Below are 25,657 nucleotides of genomic sequence, written 5' to 3'. Positions count from 1 at the left end.
GTGGCTTTTCAGCAGCATGAGCAGTGTCTCCATCATGTAACCATGCAGATACACGCTGAGAATTGGGACATTCATGTTCTGCTCCCACCTCTCGCCCAAAGCTCATCCATTTTCCCACTCCCTTAGTCTTAACACATACAAACCTAGAAATGGTAACTAGAATTTTAAAAAGGAGGATGGTGACAGAGGAACAGATGCTGTCGTCACTCAGCTGTGCTTCTAGACCCATCTGCAAGAGAAACACTTGGAATCCCAGGGCTCAGATGCTGGTGGATCTGGGATAAACAAGGCAACCTTTTGCAAAAGACAAGTTTTAGAGGCAAAGACCAGCAACAAGAAAGTTGTAATTCAGCTTTCTTTGTTAAAAAAAAAAAACAAAACAATGACCCAAAACATAGAACAACCCAAACATTTAACAGATTTGTTAAACACAGACATAAAAGAATCAAGAAATACTAGAAAAAATCCATTGCAGGAGACATCTTGTTTTACAAGGCAATTTGATTAAGTTACTACTGGCTGACCAGCACTCAGTCAGTCGTGGAATAGCTGTGTTGACAGGAACACAAACATTGTAAATAGACAGCGCTTACTGTAGAAGTATTAAGACTAAAAGATATTTACCCCTTAAAATAAATAGTCATCTACAGCAACATTTAAATTAGTAAAATATTTTTAAAGCAATCAAATATAACAAAATTGTAAATCAGATCTAGATTTTCTTCTGTATGTTAAGATCTTTTTTTTTCTGTGTTTTTAAAAAACCAACAAAAATACAAACTTTAGAAGAACGGTATCTCTGACGCGTCAGATTATTCACTACAAGTGAATTTCACCCTCTTTATGTTCTGCGGGCCAGTGCAAGGTCTGGGTACCACTTGAAATTCTCCTTTTGCATGGATTTAGGTGGGACACAGACCTCACCCTGTCCTCTGAACAGATAAGGACTTTTTCCCTACATGTGATATTCATCCCAGCGCAGGAGATGCAGCCAGGCCCTGCAGTGCCACGTCCCGCTGGCTGGGATGCAGGAGAGCATCCGAGTGCTTACAGAGCCCCTGCGCAGAGATGAACATCACCCAACGGGAACAATTTAGATGTAGATATAAAGTCTCTTTTAGGCCATTTAAAAATTAATTCAATATTTAAAAAAATAATTTTTTTTCTCATTAACACTTCAACAGCTGGAGGAAGCAACACCCCTTCTCACGCAAGGAACAGGGGGCTAAAAGCAAAGAAATAATCCTCTGGACATTGGTTCCTTAGGGGGGACCTAACCCGAGCCACATTTCCTACTACTACATCTTGTGGGTGAGAGCATCTGCACCAAACGGGGAGCTCTTCGTTCCACCAAGCCCAGAGCATCCCACGCACACACGCACCCCCCCCACACCCCACCTACTAGTTCCAGTTTGGACCATGTAAACTGGGAAGAAACTTGTCAAGTACGGGCAAAACCAGCATAAGGCTGGCGGGCTGTAACTCCTCAAGAAGCTACCAGAAATGGAGAGCCCTTTGAGCATCCCTCGGTGCCAAGGTCTCAAGGGATGCCCCAGCCTGGGCAAGGTCCCCAGCGGAGGCACGGGAGCAGATTCCCATCGCCGCAGGAAGTCGGCTGCTGTGCTCCCTGGTCAGCAGCCAGGCACCGCCGGCTCCAGCCGCGCTGGCCCGGCCCACAGCTGGAGATGCTCGCCAGGCTCCCAGGGCCAGCACAAAGCTGTGATTCAGTACACAGGGCTCTGCCGAGGTTGCGACACTGGCCAGCAGACCTCAGCATGAGCCCTGCAGGGGAACCAGAGCCATCCCACCCCTGGGCTGCCCTTTCCCAAGCTCCAGTAGGAAGCTTTGTTCCAGCCCTTTCTCAATAGCCAACGTTGCCTTCCCCTTTGATGTCACTAGAAATGGAGTTGTGCAACGGGTTGATGAAAAAGCTGGCATCCCACAAGAATAGCCCCAAACAGCCAGAGTGTTGTGTAATGACATTTGGTCATTTCCTTTTTTTCTTTTTTTTATTTTTATTTTTATTTTTTATTAAAGCCCAAGGACACTGCAGTCTCGGCTGAAGGCACGGGTACCTTTCCAGACTGAGTGGAAGCCTTCCCTGTGATTTCCCACAGCTGGACCAGGACTCTGTCACTGCAAACACCTCCCCATGTTGGGAAGCGGCAGCCATGGCAAAGACCTCTGCTGCAAAACCACTGCCCCTCACGGGCTCCGCTCCTGGGCAGACCCACAGCGGAGGAGCCCAATTTATTGTCCTGCCTGAGCCACCCACAGGGAGAGGGCTCGGAGGACAACAAAGCCACTTATTACAAACCTCAATCCAGTTGAAGGGTCGTTAAAGTTTGTTCAACAGTGACAGAGTCCCTTTGAACTTAGTATCCACAGAGGGTGCCATTAAAAACAAAAGCGTGTTTACCAGAACATGGTATCCGAGATGGAAAACACTGCAAATACTGCAGGAAGTTTAAAAAAAAATAATAATACATTCTACCCAAGATGACCTAAATCCCCCCGACTTTTGGCCAGGAGATTTTGCAGGGCTGAGCGGGGCTGGTTCCCCTCTCAGTCAGGAAGGTTTCTTGTTCAGAAAGAGGAACCCAATGGGTAAGGAAGTGCCCGGCCCCCAGCTCCTGCACACCCCTGCCCTACTGTTGAGCAACCCCTGCAGGATGCTATTCCGTGCACACCCCAACCACCAACTGCCTGGGAGTCTGAACACTTAAAAACAAGCTAAGAGTAGCAATAATTGAAAGGGGGGTTTAGTACAAGGACCAAGGGGCTACTGCAGCACTGCCATTGCTTGCAGAAATACATAGCCTTGGCTCCACAGTTGGACCTGATGATCTTAAAGGTCTCTTCCAATCTAAACAATTCCATGATTCCACTGACATGACCACTCCAGCTATCTTTGCCATATGAAATAGATTCACATGGAACATCCTTTAACTGTAGCTACTGTTTAGGAAAATAAACTCACGGTCACTGTGGTTCTATGTATCCTTTGCGGCAAGGGTTTATCTCCCTTGCTGGCTTGCAACAGATGTGACTGATCACAGGCTCAAAAGAGCACAAGCAGAGAAACAACAGAAAAAAATCCCACATCCAGTGCTGGGAAAGATAAGAAATTTTCTGTGAAGTCTCTGTTGCTCATTTCACCCTCTGTGACATGTGTCATTCCACATTTCAGGAAATCAAGCAGCAAGGAAGTCTTCATGGGGATGTATTCTGTCTCTCTTGCCATACCAAAATCCAGCTGAACACGGCATGCCCCTGAGGGCAGGAGACACTCCTGTCTGCTGATCTGTGTTACAAGCTGTCACACTGGACAGCAGATGCTGTTAGCATCAGTTTCACCCACTCGAGAAATTATTTTATTGTGTTTTCTTTATAAAATGAAATTCAGTTTTACCCCCTTACTCTTTATCTCCCTAGCCTCCAGGAAAAAAACAACCCAACCTCTTACAGCCGTATCACCAAGCACTAGTGGTGCTGGGGAACTATTGGGGTCAATGAATCAGGGATAAAAGAAGTCAGGTTTTTGAAAGGTCAGCATTGAGATGTGAGCTGTTCAACATTTTTGTCATTCTGTGCTGGTACCTGGTTCAGTTTCTTCCTGTAGCTCTATTGCCAGGGAGATGCTGGCAAGATCACCATGAAACATATGGTATCAATGCCAGAGCCAGCAGGTTAGTACAAGAGAAAGATCTTCAGCAGCAAGTGAAAAATCATGAATATTCATAAAGAGCCAGCAAGCGAGTTAAGGATTTAATTAAGATTGGTTAATTAATAAAAAAATATTTCTCAGTGTGACATCTCCTTGTCAAAACCAGTGTGAAAAGGTTCACCAAGAGGATATAATGTAGTGATGGTCTTCATCACTGATGAAACTCGTTTAAAGATGTGTCCAAACCAAGTAACCCCACGCCTCTGGGAGATTTGGACCCATTTCTGAGCGCTCTGTGGATGGGACTTGAGTGCTAATTTATGTTGGACTGAGGTGGATGAGAGCTAAAATCCCTTTCCTTTGCATCACAAATAATTCTGCTGGTATCTGCTAGCACTGAGTCCCTCCACTGAACCCAGGCCCTGCAGGAAGCTGGCTCTGAGACCGCTACAGCCAAAAAAGCTGCAGACCAAGTGGAAGGTGACAGACTGAGGTTCTCGCTCCATGACACAGGTCCAGCATAAGCAGCAATTTCCCATCACTACCCTGCCAAAACATCTCAGCCTTCAGCTGGACGAGGATTCCAAAAATTGAGTTTAGGTTTTATGGTTCATGACCTTATTTATGCAAACGCCTCTCCGCAGGCACTGGATCGGAGATGCTCCAATTCATTGCACGTAGGTCCCTGAACAGCCAGGCACTGGCCATAAACTTTGGGTTCTTCTGCACTGTAGGTACACCCAAACCAGCTGCAACTCTCCACAGGTTAACTTAGCTCCTGGAAAGCTCAACGCTAAAACACATGAAGTGGCACCTGAGCTGGCCTGGGTATCTCTACATGGTGCTGCCATTGAATAAGCAACCTGACAGCAAAGTTTTTCAGCGTGATGATTGTCTCGCCCGTTCCTCCTGCACTGCCTCAAAGTAAAGACGCGTGGCTGATGAAGCAATAGCAAAAAGCTGCACATAGATACTCGCTGACATAGGCACGGTCATTGTCACACACACTTGAACAGAAGCTGCCACCTGCTAGAACACACACTTTTTTTTTTGCTAAGGAACTTCTTACAAGGACAAAGCATGAGCTAGTACCATTGGTGTCCTTAATGCCTCTTCATCCAAAATAACTCTATGCTACAAGGAGAAAGCATTAGCTTTTGGAGGATCCCGGCTTCCAAATGGCTTAGGTTACAAAAATAATGAGGAGAAAAAGTAGTTCAACAACCCATTTGCACAAAGCACAAGCACAAAGATCTGTAGCAGAGACTGAAGCAGCTCCCTTATGGGGAAAAAGATGCTTTTGATTTCCAACTATCACCTTGAGCGCAGAGGCGTAATAAGCAAATTGTTCAAGAACTGCAGTTTTGCTGAAAAGGTGATGCTTTTGACCAAATGAAGCAACGTGTTCCTAAGAGGACAGTTTTGGCTACTCGGGAACTAGAGAGATTTGGGGTGGGGTCAGGGGATGGGACTGCACCACCCACAACAGCAAAACAAGATTTCACATGCGGATTGTGGGTTTTATGCTCAGAGACCACTCCCTGAATGGGAGGGTGTTGGTGGGGGCATCTCACCAAGCCAAATGCTGCAGTTCCGAGGCCCCCAGGCCCTACTTCTTAGAGGCAAACAGACCATCTACAGCAGCCCAAGATTAAAGCCAGGCTCCAGCCGTTCTGGGGACATCTGCCCTTTTCTGTGCCCCCAGATCCAGCTGGTCCCATCTCCACTGCACGTTCTAGAAGAGACACAGCATAACGGAGGGCATGGCAACAGGCAATGCACAGACAGACCCCAGGGAATGAGCTAAGGGAATCCCACCCTTATTTTCTCTTTGCAAATGGTTCAGGGGAAAACACGAATCACACTGCAGGCAATGAACAGGGCCATTCGGAGAGCATGGTGTTGCTCATCCCATGCTGGACGATAGCTTATCTGCGGAAAAACATGGAGTGAGCAAGCCAAGGACTTGGCCTTCTGATAATTGCAATTTCCTGGGTTTATCAGGAGGAACTCCACCCTCAGGCCTGCACCTGCCCCAGTGCTAATTCACAGGGCCATGGGATGGACGTTTGGTGAAAAGCATCCCAGAGGACCGGCTCAGTAGCAGGGAGATGGCTTGGATCTGAGAGTTTAAAGCCAGACAGTGGCAGGGGACCCTGAGTGCTCTAGTCAGGAACGCAATGAAAGTCAGATGAGGCCTCCCCACATCATTTGTCTGACACTGACACTGCTCTGCCTTGTCTCACCTAAGTCACTCCAGTGGACACAGTCAAAGCATCCAGCAGCATGTATTTTGGTATGAGTTTGTGTGTGTGTGAGCACATGAGCCATCTTCAGCCAACCTTTGCTTCCCAACCACCCTCCCTTGACTAGGTAAGGCAGGAGGGCCAGGCTCAGAACCACCCTGCAGCTCTGTGACAGTCCCAGCCCCAGGCACGTTTGTAAGGCTGAAAACACTCAAACCAGGCTTGCAAGCAGATCTGCCATCATCTGAGGGATCCCAGACCCAAGCCCAGTAAGCCTACATGGAACTGAAGTACAGCTCTCGGTATCACACACACACAGAGATGCTGATCGGACTCGCTGCTGCCGGGCAGGCAGGACCCCTTTGAAGCTGCCAGCAGGAATTCCTCCTTCTGACCCACGTTCGTACCAAGAACTTCTCATCTCAGGGCTGCTCATCTGCCAGGCTAAAGGGTGGTGATGGAGGGGCTGGAGGAGGCAAGGCAGAGCTGGGGGCGTGCTGTCAGACACGAAGAGCTCCAACGGGCTGCTGCAGTGCCTAGGTTTCGTTTACGAGGGATCAGAAGCATTTTCTCCTTGTGTTGTCTTAAAATAATATTGTGCGTTTCCTCGAGCTGAATGTCTCTGCTTTTCCTGCTTATGATTCTTGTGGAACCACTTCCATCAGCTTCTGGCACAGGACTGTTGCAGAGACTGCGGGGAAGAAAGCAAAGTACAGGTCAGAAATCGCACGCAGGGGCCCAACATGTATCTTGGTCTTGGTTCATGATGCTCTGCCTCTGAAAGGCTGACCCATTTGCCTCCCCACCGTGATTCTGAGCAAGATTAGTCCAAATACAATTTAAGACTTGAAAGCAAATAAGCCATGGGCTACTCTCTATTCATGCCCAGAACCTCAATGTGTAACACTGGGAGCTTTGCTCCTGCAGCAAGGATGCAGTACTGCCCCAAGAGAGCCTCTGGTCCCTCCCGACAGCAGTTTCTAATTGTGTGGTGATAGGGTAACTATCTTTAAATGCCATAACTACAAGCAGACAAAACTGACTCAGGCACAACAGCACAAAAGGGCATAGAAAATATAAAAAGCTGATGCTTTTACTTCCAATTTTGGAGACCTCGGCTCTATGTGCACATAGCTTCCTTAAAGGCTCAAGTACCCAGGGCAAAACCTGGGCAGAAAACCTGCCAGAAGGCAGAGGCCACTGCCCTGCACAGAGCAGGTGAGGAGTAAAGGAAGCATTTCAAATGCAAGTTTGCACAGGAAAGGTGCTAAACTGAAGTAACTTTATTTTTCCACCCATTAGTTCTGGTAGCTGGTATCCAAACACACCTGTGCTTTCTGCTGCTTCGCTGTGTGTTTGGAGATCACGAGATAGCCTTGCCAGGTAAAGCTAGCACTAATTCTAAATACACGCAAAGTCAAACCCAGATCAGTTGGAGGTGATCAAATTACCTGCAATATATTAATATATATGTGTTTAAAGTTCATATGTTTCTAACTGGACATTTGCAGGATCATCATTCCCGCAAAATGTTCCCAGAATATTTTCTATATTCTCCTTAAAGCTTTTGATGGTGGTAAACAATCAATATGGTAATTTGCCACCCAAGCACTGCAAAAATGGCTTTTCCAGGAACTGAGCCTAATACTCAGAATGAAAAAGTGAGTGTGTGAGAGAGGGAGAGAGAGAGATGGGGGGGAAAGAATAACAAGTGCTGCTGAGCACTGTTGAAAGCCTTTTTCTTCTTCATAAAAAGCATCCAGCTAAGGCTGGGCATTTCTACTTGTCTGCTTTTCTAGGTCAGCCTGCTGTATGAGAGCTAGGAGGCAGATGGTAGAGTTTAGTTACTTGGACAACACGGATTGACTTTCTTGATTCAGTTGTTCAGACAGAGGTTACATGTGCCAAGCACAGCCTCTCCATCCCTTCAAAACACACTGTGGTGTAGCATCAGCTGTTGGAAAAACTTGTAGGAAGATAGCTAAAAAAAAAAAAACTCGTAAGAGAATAAGAGAAAATGTCAAAAGGATCTTCCTCTCCCTCTGCCCTGCTGCCACATTTTGATGCCAAGGAGGGCTTTGACAGGACCAGAAACGTTAGCACTGGCTAAGCGATGGATTGGGACTAATTACGCATTTTCAGCAGTCAAATTGAGGCCAACTGTGCTCAGAACGTTAGGCTGTTTCTTCTTTTCCTTTCCTACACCACTAGAAAGGGACTCTCTGGTGAGAAAAGGCTTGACCTGCGCTTTTACAGGAGGCAGAAGAAAGGCAGCAATGTGCTCAGGATATTACGCTCCACTGCATAACAACCTGTTTGCCAAGATAAAAAAAATACAGACATGGTATTTGGCCCAAACTTAGCTATTATCACAAGTCAGGGTCCGTTTTGGGTGCTTAGTAGATACAGTAATCATCAGGTTAAAACTTGTTACCATTAAAGAAGAACTGATCTGAGCCAAGACATTGGAAGCCGCCACTACACAAAGGAGAGCCAGTACTAGCTACTAGCTGTAGCATGCTCACCGAAAACCTGCTATTTTTGGAGGAAAAGCCAAGGCTGCACCCTTGCTTTTCACTGCTAATACTTACAGATGCCTTGGAGAACCCACTTGGGCTTGTTTTGCCACCAGACCCCAAAGAAGTAAACAGGGATCCCACTGAAGATGATTGCAAACCCAATCGCACATTCCTTCGGCGTCATCCAGAAGGAAACAGCAATGAGAAACAAGCAGGCCAGGATGAAGAAAATGGGCAGGCAGATGTTCACCTAAACAAGGACCCAAAGAACAGGTTAGAAGTTGTATCAGGGGAACAGGGTACACTTTCCAGGGAAGTTTATCTTGCTGTACAGCCCGGTGAGGGAAGAAGTTCATGTTCCACCAGGGACCCCTATATGGATGGTGCTCCTGTCTGTCCCAGTGCTCTGAACAAGGGGACCGTGACCTTGAATTGCCATGGGGAAGGTATCGATATAGGCAGTGCTCTTTATCAGCCCCAGAAAAAGCAGATGTTAGGTTAACACCTAACACGTTCCTTTAAAACCAGCAAAACAAAGCACAAAGATGTGGCTTGCAAGAGCTGTGAGCATTTCTCAGCACCCTTTTTTTTGACCCCAATTCCATACTTGAATGATTCCTTATAAAAAGCACCTGTACAGCATCAAATTCAGCAGCAACCACAGCACAAGCCATAGCATCTTCACAGCGGTTTCTCAGGGGACTCGGCTACACTGCTCTGAGCAGCCCAGGTCTTAGAAGAAAAACCAAAAAACAAAGGAAACACCCTGCCAAGAGTTCCTTTGGGAAGGCACTGGTACAGGTCTGAGAGTTTGTTTCTGTCTGGCTGCCTGTTGCCTGGCAGAGACCTGCGTGTGCTGCGGGATGAGTGAGAAACATGCCTTTAAGGAAGGCAGACACGCTTGTGGCTGACATGATCTTGGCCTCCTCCCAGATGGACGCGGTACTGCCAAGCTGGCCAAGGACAAAAAGAACAAAGTTCTCATCTCGGCAGGCGTGGGTTTGTCTGCTTTATTAAAAAACTATTTAAAGTTAATTCTGTGATGGTACAGAGTGTTTCACTGAGAGCCACAGCCAGTAATTTGTCCTGGGGAATATGTTAGTCATCGAGAGCTTCCTGCTGGGCTACCCCACCATAGCACGCTGCATCTCTGACACTCAGAGTCTCCTTCAGGCTGATGTCCCTATGGCCACGGCAGCTCTTCGTCCTCCCACCCTGATCCGCATTTAGCAAATTCCATGCAGCAGAAACACCTGTGTTAGCTACTACACAACATTTCCCCTGCATGCTTGCAACCCCAGTCCCTCCTCCATACAGGACAAACAGCCATACTTGAACTTGGTGAGAAGGGGCTCAGGGAGGACCATGCAATTACCACACTGTTCTCACCTTGATGGGCCTCTCCAGCTCTGGCTTCTTGTAACGCAACCACATCATGCCAATGATGGCCAGAGCCACGCAGAGCCAGTTGAAGAAGCTGAAGAAGTTGATGACTGAGAAAATGTTGTTGGAGAAGGCATAGAGCAGGGTCATGATGCACTGCATCCAAAAAATAAAAAGCCATTAGCAAAGGGAGTTGGCGGAGCCATGTATGTTACAGCACTAAATACAGGCATTTTAGAAGAACTAGTTGCCTGAAGCAATTTCAAAACAGAAGTGAAATATGAGGATATGAGGAGGAGGAGGGTCCATCCCCTCCTTTAGGTACATGCAGGAGTGGCTGTGTCTGGAGGTGGTGCCCAAGTAGTCCCCCTCCAACCGCTCGGATGGGATCCTACTATTTTTCAATACCAGGTCAACACTCACCACCACAGACCCAGGTGCTTACCGTAAAAATGAGGGATGGCACAGGAGTGAGAAGTCTGGGGTGAATCATAGACAGGATTGAAGGCAAGTGTCCTTCTCGGGACCCCACAAAGAACAGCCTGGGGGGAGGAGACAGAACAATTATCACCTCTGCAACCTTATGCCCCGGGCTGGGGTTTGTCTTCAGCACAAAACAAGTAGGGACAGCCCAGGCTCAGCCTAGAGAGTGTCAAGGCAGCAAGACTGAGATGCCCAGGCTCCGCACAGGTTCTCCACCCTGGTAGTGCCTTGCACAATGCCAGCTGTGCCCTTTTGCCAGTCGCTGGCTCAGGAGTGGGCCCTCCAGGAGCAGCCCCCAGCACAGACTGCTCTGCACATACACAGTGGAAAGTCCCTGTCCTAGAAGGAAGGCTGGAGACAGATGAAGAGTGTAATAAAAAAAATGTATTTATATCCTCCTTTGCAGAGAGGAATTAAGTGACTTTCCTAAGACAACCTGGGAGATGTGTGTCAGAGCTGGAACTATCTCAGTCCCTGTTCTGGCCCATCTTTTCTCCGCTTTCTGGAGGGATTCTCAGCCCTGAAGTTTCTTAAGTTTCTGCTTTTCATTACACCACTTTCTTGGGCAACATCACTGAGCCCCAAACCTGTGTTTATGTTCTAATAACTTCAACAGGACTTTGCCTGAGGAATAGAAGACTAAGATCACTAAAAGTTTTTCCTTTAAACTGGATATGGTTTTAAAGCCTCACTTTTTTTTTCTGCATTCCCCACATGGCCTCCAGATCCTTTAGACTTTGTGTCTACCCACAGCCACTCTTTGGAGGACAGCTCCAAACGAAGAGGCATTAAGCACGACTCGTAAACAAAACCCACAAAATTGAGCAAGAAACCTACCGGGAAGAAGTGAAGAGAGATCCATTAACGGATCCAAAGCATGACAAACCAACAAAGACGGGTATGATCCAGGACATGACGCCAAGGTGATAGTTCCCAAAATCCTAAATGGGGGCAACAAGACAGATCTGTCATACCCAGAGTGTCCGAAAGAATTCACAGCTGCCTACAAAGACTTAATATTTGTGGAAATCTGAACAAATGACATGGCTTAGAGCTGAAGCTGTTACAGAGTTTTCCATATTGCCATTTGCTGCTCCTCCTTCCTGAAAAAGCATATTGTAGAATTGCAAAAAAAATCAGCAGCGCGCCCTTCTCTCACACACATTTATCAGAATGGCTACCCAAAAGTTCAAGACCAAATGGAAACTGCGAGGCAGATGTTGCCAGCTGCTGAGTAAGGACCTGGGACACGGCCCCTTAGAAAAACAGTGACCTGGAGCTGTAGTTTTTTATCACAAACTGACCCCGCACTGCTTCACTGCAGTTTTATGCCTTTATTACATTGCTTGTGAGTCTTGCAAAGGCACCCAACTAGAGCAACGCGACACAGGCTGGCATCTCCAGTAATTCAGTACTGCACAGGTGCAGGCTGGAGCCGGAGCTTGGTACTAACCCAAAGGATGGAGCACCTGAATGGCCCAGACCAGCTTATCCTGGACTGTGAGACTCCTCCTGAAGCACTGAACAGTCCTGGTCATGCTCAGACTGCAAGGTCATACCATGCTGCTCGCTTCTGAAGCAATCAGATTTCTGACCGCAATGGCATTTTAATTAATAGAAGTATTATTTTTCTGTCTTAATTAAAACAAGGAAGATACAGAGTGAGAACAATCAAGTTCAGTACTGACTGAATGACCTTTCCCCATAAATATCATGCTCTGGTAACTGATAAGAAGTCATGAGGCCAGCAGCAGCCCTGCATGTTTACAAGCGCAGTGCTAACTGATTGCCCACCCTTCCTATTGTCTGGGATTAATCCCCCTGGGTATCACGCTGTTCCTCCCTGCTCCCATCACAGATGCTCTTTAATTCCTGTCAAACATCAGCTTTTTTGTAAGCAGCTGTGATCAACCTGGAATGAACTAGAAGACGTATCCAGAGATTGTAAGTCTGATATAACCAGCCCTGGAAAACAGATGAGTCGCGTCAGAAATGCACCTATCTTACCACAGCCACGGCCTCGGACATCAGCATCTGGTCTGTCGACAGGGTCGTGAAGTAAGCCAAGTTTGTCAGCACATAAACCAAAGTGACTACAGGTAGTGAGATGATGATAGCCAGAGGCAGGTTTCTAGGAAGAAAATACAAATTGTAATGGAGCGCTGCAGCTCACAGAAGAGCTGTTGATGCCAGGGATCGGTGGCTCATGCTGCAGCCCTCCTGTACTCATTGAAAGTTTGCTTGAGCCATTTTGCTCCTCTGACTCTGCAGCACGTCCGGTTTCCCAGCCGCACACTGCTCCCCTGGGGGAGCAGAAGATGCCCCCACAGCAACAACCTGGAGACTGACAGATGTAGAGTGAAGGATTATGGCAGAAGGGACTTTTTGCATGGAGAAGCTCTGGCTGTCTGGGCAAGCAACAATCCAAGCTCACTGCAAAGGCAATTAATTAAAAATACACACACACACACACCCCCCCATGTCTCTTGCTAGCCAGTGGCATTAACACGTGTATTCTCTTCTGGACAAAGGAGAATCATTTGTGCTGGTGGGTTTCTTGCAGGAGATGGGAAGGTCTGGGATTTAGCACGCAGTTGTTAGGCTCTAACTCTGCAGCTGGCTGGACTAAGGAAACTCAAAGAAAATGTGTTCAGACACAGTCTGAGCAGGTCTATAAAGACAAGGCTGCATTGGTACAAATCTGCCTTTCCAAATATTTTTAACTTCATTTGCGAACGGAAACTGAAAAAGGAAACCCTGCTTGATGCCATGTATAATTGGTCTAGTGGAGCTCAAAGCCACAGGAGGAGAGAGTCAAATACCATGACTGCATTCAGAAGACATGAAAGTAATTGCAAACTGCAAAAACCTTTTTATAACTGTATTTGTGAAGGAAAAGGCATATCAAATCTTATGCTTCCCAGCAGGCACTAATCACTGCCAGGGCCAGCCAGGAATGGGTTCTTGCACAAGTGACCCCAAAGCTCATCTCAGAAGTGCCTCATAGGCACCTTCCCTATGAGCAAAACCGATTCATCGGTGATGTCCTGCTTTAGGGTGGCACATCCTTATCTCACTGAGTCCCCTGCATAACCCCGAAAGGCACGAGCAGGCCATGGCAAGGAAGCAGGACTTTCTAACACTGATAACATTAGCAGTACAGGAAAGCAGTGTAAGCAACAGCCCTCCGTATACAGAGATTATTCTTCCCCTTCCCCTGTTACAGGGAGGAACAATGCCATTAATTTATCTTGTTTTCTATTTCCCCAGAAAAAGGCCTTGGCTTCTGGGCTGATTAGCAAACCCTGTTACACACATGAGGAAAGGCTTCCCAAGAACAACAGGATTCCCTCCCAGGGAAGTTATCACAGGACGTACACCTACCTGTAGGGATTTATCATCTCTTCTGTAACAAAATTCAAGTAATTCCTGTAATTTAAAAAGAACGGCAGTTAATTCTGGTTAGTCCATGGAATAAATGAAGCCCTTCATCTCACTCATCTGCAGGGGAATTTCAGGAGGGGTTGCGAGACTGACATCTGTGGTAAAACTTATGATGGCTGATGCCCACTCCAAGACCCCCAGCACAAAACCTGTGAAGCACAAGCCCTGGATGGTGCCGATGGATCTAGCACACCATGCTGCCAGCTTCCTTGCAAGGGAGGGGGATGGCTGCAGGTGAAGAGCTGGACCCACGACTGACAGGGCCGTCCCTCCAGGCAATAAGGACGGCTGCAACCGGCCTGTTCTCACAGCCAGCTGAGCAGGCTCCTTGTGCTTGCAAGTGCTCAAAGCGACTGCCAAAACAGCCCTCTGGGAGCTTCAGTTTTGTGCTCAAAGTCAGTCCACTGGCACGTAGCACATCTCTCTTCTGCTAGCTAAACCCAACCCTGCTGCTTTCCCCTAACACACCCAGGAGCTGCACCAAGCATCACGGTGCGTCATCACCCATCATCTGCTGCCTCCGAAATCCCATGATCACCTCCACTTCTTTGTGCTTCTATGTCCTGGTGGGAAATGCGGTGTGAAGTATGACAATAAAACATTACTAGGCAAACCCAAAGCATCTACCTCACTGCCCTGGTTACATGAAAAATGGAATATCCTGGACCACACTCTTCCTCCAAACACAATCTGGGGACAAAAGGAATGGACTGCAATATTTAGCACTAAAAAAATATAGAGGGCTGTATCTTACCATCCTCCATAGGCAAAGAGACCGCTGTACAAAGCTAAGACGATGTTCCCCACGCCTACTTTTGTGCCCTCAAAGGAGCGCTCAGGAGTCAGGCTTGTCACGTCACCTGCACAAAACAAAAACAAGAAAGGATCAATGTAGATGGACTGTGAACCCCAAGGGCCTTTGTGGGTGTTGAAACAAAGAAACCTGGAGGCAAAAGCTGCTCTTAGGATAATTGTCATGCTGATGCACTTTGGGTTATGCTAGGGAGCATGTGCACATATTAGTATTGGGCTGATTTATCCGGTTTTACAGTGCTTAATTCATCGGGAGTAACGCACCGAAGAATCAGCCCCAAATACACTCGTCTCAAGCAACTGGCCATTTCTGAGCCCTCAAAACTTTCTCACACTGCAATGTGCTATCATCGAGGTAATCTCCCCCTTCTCTTCTCCTTGCAAAGAAAATATTCTGGGTACCTTCCTGCTGGAAGATGCTATGCAAACAGATATTGTCACATTGTCCTCTCAACTGAAAGCTGCTTTCATTCGATAAAACCCCAGGATTTCCTCCACTTCCACCAGCCACCCAGTAAAGCAGAAACCCAGGATTTCCTCTAGTCCCACCAGCCACCTGATAAAGCAGAAGGTTGTGGCAATCCCTTTGATTGTGGGAAGTCAGGTTCTTGGGGGCTTGAATGTCAGAAGTTAGCCTCTTTAGGGCTTGAATATCAAAAGTTCCTGTTATGTACCTGCTTTTGAAACAGAGAGCCATAAATAGACAACTCGATTGTACCTTTGGTAAGAATTCTCCCAGAGCAGCCAAGGGTTTATTTATTTTGCTTTAAAATGCTCTGCAGTTGTTTTGTTCCCTACCTTTTGATGTGGAGCCTGGGTGTAAGCCTGCGATGGCGAAGCCACGCTCCCCTCCCGGACCCAGTGCGCCCCTCGGTGAGGACCAAAGCAGGGAGGGAGGGAGGCAGGATTTGGCAGGGCACGTTTTCATCCAGGGAGACCTGTCGAAGCCCATGTGATTCCTCTTAGGGCACAGATCTCTGCTAATCGCTGGAGCAACTGCATCACATGGCAGTCAGCAGGGCCTGGAGCTTAACCCTTCATCTCTTAGTGCAAGGTACCCCACACGTGCATATGGGGAAAGGAGAGGGATGCTAACACACCAGGCATTTTCCCTCTGGATGGGCTCTCTTTCCCATCTCATGCTGGGACCTTTCACTCCCCTATGCCACCAAAAGCCACTTCTGCAGAGGCTGAGTAACAAATGCAGATGCACGGGCCTTTTAACGCCTTGCTGGTGGTGGGAACGGCAGATTTTCCTGACACGCTATTGGTCTGCTGGTGCATCCCAAGGGACTGCTCCGCATCTGTGCCGGTGACACAGAGCTGCCCTGTGTGCGTGGGAGAGCTACATCTTGTCTTTCACCTCCTCTACCTGACCCTCCAGCTCTGTCCCCATCCTTTCCATCGTGGGCATTGCTCCCCTCACCAACTTTCTCCCTCCTGCTCCTGCTGAGTCCTAACCAGGTCAAAAAAGATATTCCCTAACATGGGGCACAAGGTGCTTTCTGCTCACAGAGATACCCCGGAAAGCAGCAGCCCTCTGCCTTCTTCCATGACCTGTCACTATCCCATTTGCAAGGGAATGCTGTGGGTGTGAGCTGCAAAAGAGCCGGGACCACAGGAGCAGCTCTTGCACTGGGCAATCGGGTCCGGGAAACCCCGTGCAGTTACGTCCAGCACATTGCGAGGCTCTGCGTGCCCAGATCCCACTGCAGGCTGCAGTTCCCCATTGGTGTCACCATGCCCCTCTCTCTCCAGAACCTACTTGCACTAGGAAGGTCTCTTCTGAATCTACCTTGGGATATGCTGGTTGTATTTAACGCCCCTTCAAGCTGGTGAATCTCCTTAAGCAACATGCACCAACTGTTTTTAAAAAGCAAGGTTAGAAAATGCACATCAGTGTAACAGGAAAGCCAGGAAATGCAGAGAGACTGATACAACGTTGTGAGTTTAACCTTAATTCCTGGCTTATACGTTCAGTCATATAATCTTAATTTACCATTAATGCCCTGGACTGGCTGTGAATAAAAAGGCTGAGCAGGAGGCGGGTGTGCACAGTATCACATTCTGCTGGATCCCTCGGGCTCAGCTTTCCCGACTTTATTTTCTGCCCCTTCTGAATAATCACCAGCCTAGTTCTTTCCAGGTCTTTTGTTATGGGAATAAGATACACTTTTTGTTAACAGTGACCGTAATTAGCTACTGGAATGGCAGATGAACAGACTAGGAGAGCAGGAGAGCTCCCCAGGCCTTTCAAACACCTCTCGGGACCTCTCTTCTCAAAGGTCTGTCCATGATCTGCCAGCAGCCTGGCTCCCACCTGGACGTCAGGAGGATGCTGCGATCCGGGAGCAGCCAGGGCACAAGCAGCATCATGCCGTGGGCTCGCACTTCCACTTCTTGCCCAGAACCGGGCACTGGCTTCCACCAAGCCTCTTTCTGTTTGTCACAGGCAAAAAGCTCTCAGGCCAAATGTTCCTTTTTCTGAAGCATCTGCAGGTTTCACTCTATTGCCTTCCCAAACCTCACACAGGAACCGTGTGCTGGTGCTGCTGAGGAAGGGCTGAGCTGCCACCCTCGCCCAGCTGGCCGGGAGGGGAGGGGAGGGGAGCAGAGCATCGGTGGGACCCAGCCCAAAACCAGATGCCTGGATTCAGGGTATGCCCCCTGCTTGGGAACCAGGGGCATCTTCAGCCTGTGGGCAAGGAAGGGTCCCAGCCCAAGTGGGTGGCCTGCTGGGCTGTCCAGACACGTTGGCTGTGTGTCAGGACTGCCTGCCTTCCAGGAAACGTGAACAAAAGAGGAAGGAAAGGCAGCGCTGGACCGCTACGGGAGCAGCACCGAAGCAAAGAAATTAAAACAAAGCCTGGCATTTTGTTATGCTGTGGTTGGGGGTGGCGGATAAGAGGAATGGATGGGTGCAACATAACTAATTACTTGCACACCTCTTCCCTGAACCTGCCGCGGCATGCACCTAACACATCTCTTTGAAGCACTGGCACTGAAATGCAGCTACCGGCAAAGGAGTGGCAAGTCAACGTGGAGGCAGCCAGGAGAGGAGACGAGGTAGGAAGGAAGGGACTTTTCGTTCCTCCTCAACACTTGAGGAGCTGACACTTCGCTGCCTTCTCCCTGCCTTGCTTATCAAGAGTTGTAGCTCTCCAAAAAATTGCTGCACATCGCTGAACTTCATGTCTCTATGCTCCCATGGTAAAATGGATTTAGCAACATGTCAGAACACAAATAACCAGAGGAGCCAAGATGTTCCCTTGGAGCAGGAGGCGATACAAGCTCATTTACTCAGGTGTCCACCTGACGCTCTTTAGCAGCTCCCCACACAATTAGACAGAGGTTCAAGTAGTCGTTAAACAGATCCCTGGAGGAGGAATCATCACACAAAGATACCTCATCTGGTGCAGAAGACCCAGAGGTGCACTGGAGGCTGAGAAAGCATCCAGGGAGCACCACGAGTCCCCCTTGTTCTTGCACTTACCCACTGATGCTTGCTACTGGCCCCAGCTGGAGACTGGGGACACTGGGTAGATGGTCCAGCAGGGTCATTCTTACCTCCTTCCTCTAGTACAAACGCCCCTAGGAACTGCTGTTCCAAAGGGAGGTACGAGCCTCCGTCCCAGACACCGCATCTTTCAAGCCTCAATGTGCAATTCAAGGCTCCCAACAGACTTTGGATCAAACTAGGGTTACAGATCTGTAGGTGAGGCTGCCAAGCACGGCCCCAACCGCTCCCAGAGAGCAAGAGGTCTGCCAGCGAGCGCACCCTGGGCGAAGCCATGCTCTGCCCACCCTCCTGGCTCCCCTGCCCTCCCCCAGCCCACGCAGCCACCACTGCTCTCTAGGCAATGCCCTGCCCGTGCCCGGCACCCCAGAGATCTGAAACCTGATTTGAACTGGCTGTTCAACTGCACTCTGCTCTACAATTAACCAAATTAAGGTAACAAGCTCTGACATAAACCCCATTTGCTGATCTTGCCAGCTGCCAAGACTCTGGTAATTGCGCCGGCAAGCGATGGGTCACCTGGGGCCTTTCTGCGGGAGGGACCTATTTCGGGTCCACGTGCTGCATGTTCAGACCCTTTCTTTGAAAATGTTCATTTGCTCCCCAGTCATGTCTGTTCCGGTTTTAATAGCACAGCAATCTTCTCTTGCAGAAAGCATTTAATGATAATTAAATATTTTTAACTTGCCTAAACAGCGAGGAGAGGGAACATGGCCATCTAGAGAGCTCAGCAAGACCTGGGGGGCCCTCAGTGTGTCTCACTCGTGGAAGAAACTGAGCCAGGGAGAAATGTGTTGTATACATGGAAAAACCCCAGAGGAGAAGATCAACTCAGCTCTTGAGCCATTTTCTGTGAAAAGCAGCGAGAGTTCAGTAGACCGATTCAGAATAATGAGATGGCAAGAAACGTGCAGGGGCCAGGGTTAGGAGAGCATCTCTTCGCCAGCTCGGAGCTCCCTGGGAAACGCACACTTGGTAGCCACATAAGCCGTTTGCTCTTCTCTGCTTGCCACCACTCTGCAGACAGTTTTGCATTAAGCAGGTTCGAACAGCAGCTATTAAACTCGGGTCCCATAGAGACAAGTTTATGGGTCTGAAAGACAGCACCAGAACCTTGGAAGAGCAGAGTGGGCATCCAAGGAGGAGCCAGAGGCTCCTGGCTTACGTCCCAATTCTCACCAGCAGCTGCGGACAGGCTGTGACACTTCCCCTCACTTCAGCTACAACCTTCTGGTTTACAGAAAAGCTCCTCTCCTCCCAGTGCTGGGAAGCTCTGTCAATACCATTTACAAAGAGCTGTTATTCCTCCTTCAGGGTGAAACCATGGGTCTGGGCTCCTGCATTCACTCCACCCCACTACTCAAGCTTCACAACTCCTCCTTTTGCAGTTGTCCACCAGGACACCACCTGGGCCAGACAGCATTTAGCACCTTTCCCACCTTCTCTGCATCCTGCTGATGTCACCAGAAGACCTTTTTATCTTCCTCCTCAGCAAAAACCTCTCGATTTTCACAACCTCTGCATCAGCCGCCGTAACATTTGCTGATGGGAAAGAGAGAAGCAGACCCAGAAGCAGTGGCGCAAGCCCTGACCTCAAAATGCTGGGTTCCTCCGGCAGCTGGAAAGCACAGGGGCACTGCAGAGACCCTGGATAAGCAGGGTCCCTTCGATCTTTAGCATGGCATGGAAAGGTGTTTCCTACATGTCCCCTTGTCTGCCCCTATCTGGGCAAAGTCACAGCAAGGTGCAAACCCTGAACAAACCACCCAGTGGGTTTCTAGTCACTTCCATAAGCTTTTTTCTTTTCATTATCTGCGCAACACATGCAATCCACATCCATAGAAACTTGGGACTGAGAACGACAAGCAAGAAGGAGCCAGCTGACCAGGCTCTGGGGGCTAACAGAGCCAACCAGCCTGGCATGCAGGAGAGCCAAGAGCACCTGGGGAGGGAGATCCCCCTGCCCATCACCCACATCTCCAGCCCCACAGGCAAGGCCGCTCAGTTCAGCCCAGCAGCCGGAGGCTGTGGGAAAAGTTCAGTCTCGAATGCAAGCAAAGGCACACGCGCAGACACAGAGCTATCGCTGACACACCTCAGGCATGAGCCACTGCTCCTGCTGCGGCCAGAGACTTCAGGGAGGCAGAGGGAGAAGAGCCCGACAGAGATGCACAGAAGCAAATACCAGAGAATTAGCTGCTCTCTAGTTAAATATGTCTGCATTGCTGGGATAGCTGAACTTGGAAAAATGTGAAGCCACCAGAGCCTCTCACACCGGCTGCCCTAACCCCCACCGAGCCCACCAGAGGGGTGAGCAGGGTGCCCTGTGGGTGCGCTCCTCAGCCTCCCACGCAAGGCACCTACCTTGATCCAGCTCAGCGCTTGGCACTTCGTTCCACGTGCCGAAAATGAGCAACGTGCTACGATCCACAACTCCTTGGATTAAAGCAGCAGCTTTCCAGGTGTCACAGCACATTTCCAGCCTGAAGAGCTAACGCAGCTACGAGCCTCGATACGCAACGCTAAACAAACATCGGTTCACATCATCATTAGAGTCCGAGCTTCCAGCGTGCACATACAGAGCCACTCCAACTCACAGTGAGCTTAACAAGCAGCACAGGTCACTGACCGACTGCTTCTGTATTTTGGGGGAGGAGCTGTTGTTGTTTTGTTGTTATTAAATGCATTTTATTTATTTTTGGACAGGCAACCTTGCACTTGTAAAATGCAAAAGTCCCAGCAGGCCGAACTGTTATCCTTGAATCTATAATTGCTGAAAATTTTCTGGGCAGAGAGGGCAAGAAAAAAAATTGTCTGAGCAGAAATGAACATTGCTCACTCCAAACCAGAGCAGGCAAGCTGCAGAGCACGCTAACCTGCTGTGCCCACCTGGCCTCAACATTTGCATCCACCTTTGGCTAGAAAAGAAATCAAACATAAGAGAGTGAGAGGCCCATAAAACATAATTGTGTTGCATCAACCCTCCAGTGTTAAGACGCCTGATTAATCTCCGACATATGGCTGATGTGATTTAGAGGTTCAGGATGCTGGCAGCTTTCCCAGCTTCCTTGTTTCTGCTCTCCTTCGGTACAGTCTTCCACTGTCCATGTGCTCCGTGAACAAGAGGGTGAGTAAGGGAAGCACAACAGCTTTCTTTCAAAGCTTAACGCTTTGAAAATCATGTTATAGTGGCATTTTTGAATGCCAGTGTAACAAGAAACAGCACGGGCAGCTGCAGGGCACGCTTTTCTTGCAATCTTTTGTGCGCCAGCCTCAGCCCCAACTTGCAGGGATGCACTCAAAAGCTTGAGGGACCTTTTCTGATCCACAGGCTTTGCCTCCCGTCTGCCAAAGAGGATCTACAGTGCGAGTTAGTCACGGGCTGGCTGGCTGAACACCCGTCAGCGCTGGCTTTGGGCTCCAAACTCCTCTCAGACACCTACAGCTCTATTATCACTTGATTCCCATGTCCCAGCTTGTGTCCTAGATAGAGCCAGTCCCTTGGGTGAGCTTGTTCCTCTGGGCACGGCCACCAGTGCAATGGCCACCACTCTGCGTACAATGACAGAGAGTGTGCCAGAGGCATTGCTGCATCTACCCTCCATTAGCAAAAAAGCAGGTCGTGACTGATGGGGCAGGGGAAAAAATATTTTTTAAAAAAATCAATAAATCAATTGAAAACAAACTCCTAAACATCAACCTGCTGATCAGGTTCATGCTACGGACACGAGAGATGAGACCGGGCCAAAGGAAAACTTGCAGCAGATTTCTTTAGCTGTGCTAAGGGCTCGTGTATCTCTGGATGGCCAAGCGTGATTAAACGTAGGTACAAACCAAAGAGACTTCATACAATGATCACTCTTGTTTTCTCCCAGCCTCTGTGCACCATTGTGCTTTGAGACCTGAGGGAGCCTGAGATTTTAATTATCAGCCATGAAATCAAGTTTTCCTGCCGTGTCAGCAGGACCCCCGCAGAGCAGCCCTGCCCTCCCCATGCTCGGCTCTACCCTGGCCTTTGCTGCTGGCCGAGCTCTGCCCCAGCTCTCACTCCACAGCTGCCTCAAGGGGCTTTTTGGGACATTCAACTGACGTTGCCACTGGCAGCAGAGAAGAAAATTTGGGAGGAAAGGAAGATTGAGTAAACTTTCTCTCCCTCAGTTCTTTCTTAATCATGGGATTTTTAATCAAAAGAAAGGCAAAGAAAAAAGGTCTGGGCAGGGAACTAGCAAAATAACCCTCACAGAGACAGACAGAGACCAACTAGGCATTTTCTAGCAAAATGCAAAGGGATTCGATAAATGAAAGCAGCACCCAGATGCACACACAGCCCCATGGCGCCAAGATTCTGCCTCACACCTGGAGTACTTAATGATATTTTTAGGAGGCTTCACCAACATGCTAAGCACACATTAATGACTGAAGGTTTGACTCTTCATTTCAGTACTTTCAGAACCCTCCCCCATGTCGAGTTCAGAATCTGCCAGCCACAAGTACACCTCTAAACATCTTTTTACAAAGAACACGTGATATTGGAGTGAGGGGTGCCAGTGCTGGCTGACACTGTATGCATCTATTTAAAAGAAAACCCCAAGATTAAGAACAAAACTCCCTGCCTAGTCTGAACTCTCCATGGCAAATGTCTGGAGTTCAACCTGCCTGCTTTGTCCTTAATTCACCCTGTGCTTGTTCAGCAGATGCAGCTCTGCTGGTCTCTGACAACCCAACGAAGGGACTTAAGTGAGAATAATGCTGCTGCCATCAAACAGGCACTCGAGGCACCGCAGACAAGAAATTTAAGATCAGAAATTAGGCATTAAGAGGGAAAAGGGACAATAAATTCAATAAAAATAATTCAATAAAGCAAGCGTCAAATTCTATTTCCCCAAGTCCCAAATGCCCGATTTCTTTTTTTTTCTTGGAGCAGAACTGCTGGTGAGGAATCGCAGCGAGTGCTGGAGCCCAGCACCACAGCACTCCCCGAACGTGCGGCACCTGGGGATGGCACCTCTCTGCTTGATCTGCCCGTGGGTAACTAAACATTTCAGAAGCCCCAGGACATCAACAATGGACAAGAATATATATGAAACATGGCTGTGATATGTTTGTTTAGAAATTTTTTTTTTTTTTTACATCAAAACCTTTCCTGAATTTCCTTGCTTGTAAAAAGTGTGACCATGTCCCTAAAGATTGGCACTTTTTTTAAACCACATCGCACCCACGTTAATTTTTAAGGCACCGGGAGGTGGCAGGGTGATCGGGTATGAAAAGCACAGCTGCAGACCTAACCGCAGACCGTGTCGCACCCAGTGCGGGAAGCATCCCTCAAACCTGCACAGCCACTGCCCAAAGCAGCTGCGCAGTCCGGTCCTGGGCATCCTGCTCCCCAGGACAAGCATATCGCCAAAAAGTACCCAGAGGTGGCTGGACAGAAGGCAATTTGTGAGAGCTGGTAGAACAGTAGAACCAAAAATAAGCCTAGTTTTCATAATATCAGAGTGAAAAAATACTGATCCTGTCTATGCTGTAAGTTATTTATCCTATTTAAGCGCTACAGACTGGTGGGCTCTGCCGTTGGGGGTCCATATATAAGGTTTTACACACCAATATACCAAGTTCAGGACACCGAACTTTTAAAGCCACACAACTGCAGCCACCCAAAGGCTTTTAAAAGTGCAACTTTTGTATTAGTAAAATAATTGCATCCCAAATGGGTCAGCTATACTGAGTCAACTTTCAAGCAGCTGAAAGGCTGTCTAAGTAGGAAACCAACTTCCACCCTTCTTTTGAAGTCGCATGAAAGAAGTGATGTAAAACAGCTGTCCACAGAAAGATCACAAGGAAACACTATTTTCTGTGTGGTAATATCGCCACATATTTCTTCGTCTTGAGATGTTACTGCTTTTCTGAAAATAATGAAAATATCCAATGAAAGGAAAAAAGAAAAGCCAAAAGCTGAAGGTGGGAGGTCAATACAAAGACATACTTCTGTGAAGTCTCAGAAGTTTCCACATTTGAGCAAGAAACTGTGGCACTGCTCCTCTCCTCTGTTTATAGATACTGTAAACACAAGCCAGCAACGGGACACTAACATTAAAGCGAGTTAATCAGCATTGCTCAGGTGCTATCCGGACCATCACGGGATACACAACCCCAGCGCCGCAGAAACTGCAGCCCCAGACAAATCAACATGGTGTGTATTTCACTCTGGCTTGGGACTTAATTTACCCAGCTGGTAGTGGTAGGAGTCCTCTTTGTCTGAAGAGCATTGGAACCAGTGTAACAGAAAGCAAGGGCACGCAGAGGAGCAGTAAAGGCATGGCCCTGTGGTTACGTATAGGAATCAGGATCAGCCACCTACCCAGAGGTGAAACGGGCTTTTAGAAAAAAGCTACCCGTTTCAAAGCATCAGTGCTTTAAAAGACTTGGTCTGGAGTGTTTTGCCTAGAGAAGACCCAGCAGCTCTGCACTGTACCAGTAATGACAGCACGGCCGCAGAGAGCACCGGCACAGCAGCTTCCAGGGGCACCGGCTCTGTCCCCCCTGCTCCAAGGCACCTTCGACTCACTTAAACCACTCCCGAGAGAGACTGCTTAATCCGTCCTTGTGCATCTCCAGTGAGACAGCCTCTCTGGACAATCCACTTGACCTCTGAATATACAGTTAAAAGTGGTTTTCTAATAACTAATCTAAATACCCCTTGCTTCACAGCTTGCAGCCATCGTTTCTTGTCCCAACAAAGAGCGAGAACAGCGCAGTACTCTCCCATTTTCAGTATGCTTTACGTGATGCTAGTATGCTTTCCTTGAAGAAAAAAGGAAGAAAAAAAGACAGTCTCTTGATGTATCCCTGCTACATAAAAGCATCATGTTACCTGGCATGATTTAAAGAAAAATTGAGAAAGTTGCAAAATGTAGGTGGAAGCTATGGGAAGGCATACGAAAGGAGCTTGCACATTCTTAGGGACTTGCCGGAGAGCCTGCAACTTCCATAAGGAGATTAATACAATCCACGTTAGACCACAAGTAGAATCCCAGGCAGCACGTTGTAAAATAGGAACCCAGACAAGCATAGCGTGCCACCTGGGACAAGGTGTAAACGTGGACTTTGTGAGGAGCACCCTCTGTAGATCCCAAGGTTCCCACTCTGAACCAGTTTGCTTTACCTGGAGCACTGTGTGCACAGGCAGGAAAAAAAGGGTTTGCCTTCTGAGGTCACCAGCTAACTATCACTTTTGATCTTATTACCTTCCAATCTGTCCGAAGCGGCCGGATGGTTTAGCAGAAAACTAAATGTCATGTGCAATGGCCTGTAGTGCAAGATGCACACAAGTCATAGCTGCAGCTCTCCAAGCTAGGAAAACCTGAAGCTGTAAGAGGCTTTGTAAGAGGTAAAAAGCTTCTGAGACAGAGGAATATAGGATGTGTGTGTGGGGGGGTGTGTGCACAAGACAGAAATGTCTTATTGGTTACAGCTGCAAGTCAATGGAAATATCATGTACTTATACCTGGGGAACCAGGGCAGAAAGCGATCCACCCTTGACAAAAAGGACAGTATAGAGGGAGGGAAAGTGATTCTGCAGATGCAA

General features: G+C 48.2%; 1 protein-coding gene across 1 annotated transcript in view; it reads right to left on the bottom strand.

Annotated features, from left to right (window-relative positions):
• Positions 1-341: 341 nt before the first annotated feature.
• SLC7A5 (solute carrier family 7 member 5) overlaps positions 342-25,657 on the bottom strand; it is a 40,865-nt gene continuing 15,549 nt past the window's right edge. Inside the window, exons 3-10 of the mRNA XM_037409248.1 lie at positions 14,497-14,602; positions 13,683-13,727; positions 12,306-12,429; positions 11,136-11,239; positions 10,261-10,357; positions 9,822-9,971; positions 8,505-8,682; positions 342-6,604 (exon numbers count right to left, since the gene is read on the bottom strand). Of these exons, the coding sequence (XP_037265145.1) occupies positions 6,549-6,604; positions 8,505-8,682; positions 9,822-9,971; positions 10,261-10,357; positions 11,136-11,239; positions 12,306-12,429; positions 13,683-13,727; positions 14,497-14,602 (860 nt within the window). The 3' untranslated portion in view covers positions 342-6,548. The remainder of the gene's footprint in view (positions 6,605-8,504; positions 8,683-9,821; positions 9,972-10,260; positions 10,358-11,135; positions 11,240-12,305; positions 12,430-13,682; positions 13,728-14,496; positions 14,603-25,657) is intronic.

Source organism: Falco rusticolus, chromosome 15, assembly GCF_015220075.1.
Source record: "Falco rusticolus isolate bFalRus1 chromosome 15, bFalRus1.pri, whole genome shotgun sequence".
In the NCBI taxonomy this organism is placed as follows: Eukaryota; Metazoa; Chordata; class Aves; order Falconiformes; family Falconidae; genus Falco; species Falco rusticolus.
The sequence above is the reverse complement of the archived record's forward strand: the minus strand, read 5'-3'. Positions and strand labels throughout refer to the sequence as shown.